Source organism: Propithecus coquereli, unplaced genomic scaffold (assembly GCF_000956105.1).
Source record: "Propithecus coquereli isolate 6110/MARCELLA unplaced genomic scaffold, Pcoq_1.0 Scaffold63, whole genome shotgun sequence".
NCBI classification, from domain to species: Eukaryota; Metazoa; Chordata; class Mammalia; order Primates; family Indriidae; genus Propithecus; species Propithecus coquereli.
In genome coordinates, this window is record NW_012152285.1 from 4,920,091 (window position 1) to 4,922,604 (window position 2,514).

The following is a 2,514-nucleotide window of genomic DNA, read 5'->3' on the forward strand; positions in this document are numbered from 1 at the left end:
TGAAATAAAAAAAATAAAAATAAGAAAAATTTTAAAAAAAGATAAACACTCAAGATGATGGATACCCCAGTTACCCTGACTTGATGATTACACATTCTTCGCATGAACAAATGCTCACATGTACCCCATATGTAAATTATTACATATCAATAAAAGTGGGGAGAGAAATGTTATGGGGCTTGGGGAAGCCAAGAATGTGGAGAGATGTTAGAAACTGTCTGGCTTTGGTCAGTAATCGTGATGAATCATGGATTGTCAGAGGAGATAAAGCTACAGAAAAGGCAAACAGCAAAAGTTTTTTCCTCTGATCTCTTTGGGTAATGATTTCAGTTAATAATTATCATAGAAACTAACATTTATTTATTAGGTTTCAGGCATTATTCAAAGGACATCCCATGTATTCTCTTGTTTCATCCTCTAGACATCACTGTGAATCAGTATTATTCACAATTCACAGTAGAAGAAACTACAGCAGAGACACTGAGTAATTGCCCCTGGAGTTTCACAAGCACATAAATAAAGCCTGGTTTCGAATCCAGATGGACTGACATCAGAGCCCATGCTTTTAATCAGGTATAGATTCACTCAACAACTGCTTTTGGAATGCCATACCATGCAATGTACAGGTATTATTTCAGGGATGGGAAATTCAGCAGTGAATGAAACAGACTAAAATCCCCTGCCCTGTGGAAGTTAGGTAACTGCTCCTTATGGTGTGGTCTTCCAGTCATATTAGTGATAAGGGTGAGCAGTGAGGTTAGGTTAACACAGTAATTAGGTGTTTCATAAATGTATCCTTCTCCAAGCAGTGCTCACTTGAGCTCACAGATCTAGGGCATCAATACATTCCAAAAACAGGAGTTCCTCTGACTCACTCACTGCCCAACTAGTTGGGCTTGGCCCTCACTCAAGATTCATTTCCTTCTAAAGAGTCCCATGAACTTCACTCTCTAGTTTCACTTTCCCGTTTGTAACGTCAGCTGCAGGAAAACCAAAAGGAACCAGATGTTCCTTGTATATAGAAGTCTCTTTGGCATTTACTGAGGGCAGAGGAGGAAGATTTCTGAAGAGCAGACAGCCTGAACCCAGCCCTTCAGAACAGCTGAAAACTGCACGGCAACCATGAGGTAAAGATTTTCCCTTCTTCTCTGATTGTGCTGAAAATGTCTAGTCAATCTTATTGTCGAATACAAATCCTAAGCAGCCATCCTCCCAAAGAAAGCCAGTTTTATTTCAGTGTCTATTTATAGCCTTACTATGCCTCTCTCTCTCTCTCTCTGTGTGCTGTAAATCTGTCTCACCAATGCTGGTTTGTTTCCTCCTAAGCCATTTCTGCTTCACACAGCCAAGCTTCCAGAGGGCATCTCCAGAACTGCTCACCCAGGGAACTGAGTTGACATCAGAGAAGGAAGGCAGCAGAGAGAGATGTTTCATCAGGCAGGTGCTTCATTTAAAGATGGGTGTGAGGAAATTGCTCTTATAAACTGTCCCTCTTTTGTTTCTTATTCAAAAGGTTTAAGTTGAGGCCTTTTAATAAAATTATTACTTAACAAAATATTTCTTTTCAGCAGATATTGTTAAAGATATACTCTGAATAGCAACCCCATTTCCTGCTAAAGTGAATTTTACTTTTAACATAGTCATTCATCTCAGATTCGCATGAGGGCTGGTAAACTAACAGTAATATTTTCACTCCAGAATTCTACTGATTGGCTAGAGTCCTCATATCTGAAGTATGAATTGGAGATGGAATTTATTCGGGAAAATAGTCCTCACTTCTAACATCCTCCCATGCCCTAAAAACATGAGATTGCCCTGGAGAGGAAGTGTTAGCTCCTTGTGTAGGAAGGGAGCTTTCTATCTTCTCCAGGTTAAGGGTGGAGTGGCTCAACCTGGTTGCCTAAGCCACAGTCCTGGGAGTTCTGGAATCCAGGGATACTAGCTCCAGTGCTTACTTCCCTAGAAGATACATTATTCTCCTTCTATAAGTCTCCTGATCTCTCCTCTTGAAATGATATTTTCCCTGCTATTCTATATATCCTCTTGATAAGAAAAAAAAAGGTTTGAGATATTTACAGATTTCTGTTTCTATAGTCACCCAGAATCTATAGAACCCTTGCCCTTCTTTCTTAGAATTTTAGCATGGTCTTAGAATCTTTCCCATAACAATATAGATGCATCAGTTCCTCTTTTCACTTTCCTTGATTTTTTGGCTATGAGCACTTTCACTGGACATTGCCTCTGTGCTCTAACACAGTGGTTCTCAAACTTGAGCACGCAAAAGTATCACCTGGAGAACTTGTTGCAGACAAATTCCTGGGCTCAACTCCCAGCGATTCTGACTTAGTAGGTCTGGTTTTGAGTGAGGATATGCATTTCAGACAGGCTCCTCAGGGTTCTGATATTGCTCTAAGAAACTGTGGTGGCAGCATTAGGTCTGAGCCTCGTGGATAGTGTACCAGTGGCTTTCATCCTGACAAAAAGCAGGGGAAGAAATTGTAGGAACGTCTATAG

The 2,514-nt window shown here is 40.4% G+C and overlaps 1 protein-coding gene across 1 annotated transcript in view; it reads left to right on the forward strand.

The window, feature by feature from the left end:
• The first annotated feature begins 952 nt into the window (after positions 1 to 952).
• Positions 953 to 2,514, forward strand: part of IFIT2 (interferon-induced protein with tetratricopeptide repeats 2) — an 8,961-nt gene continuing 7,399 nt past the window's right edge. The window contains exon 1 of the mRNA XM_012659764.1: positions 953 to 1,127. Coding sequence (XP_012515218.1) covers positions 1,123 to 1,127 — 5 coding nt within the window. The 5' untranslated portion in view covers positions 953 to 1,122. The remainder of the gene's footprint in view (positions 1,128 to 2,514) is intronic.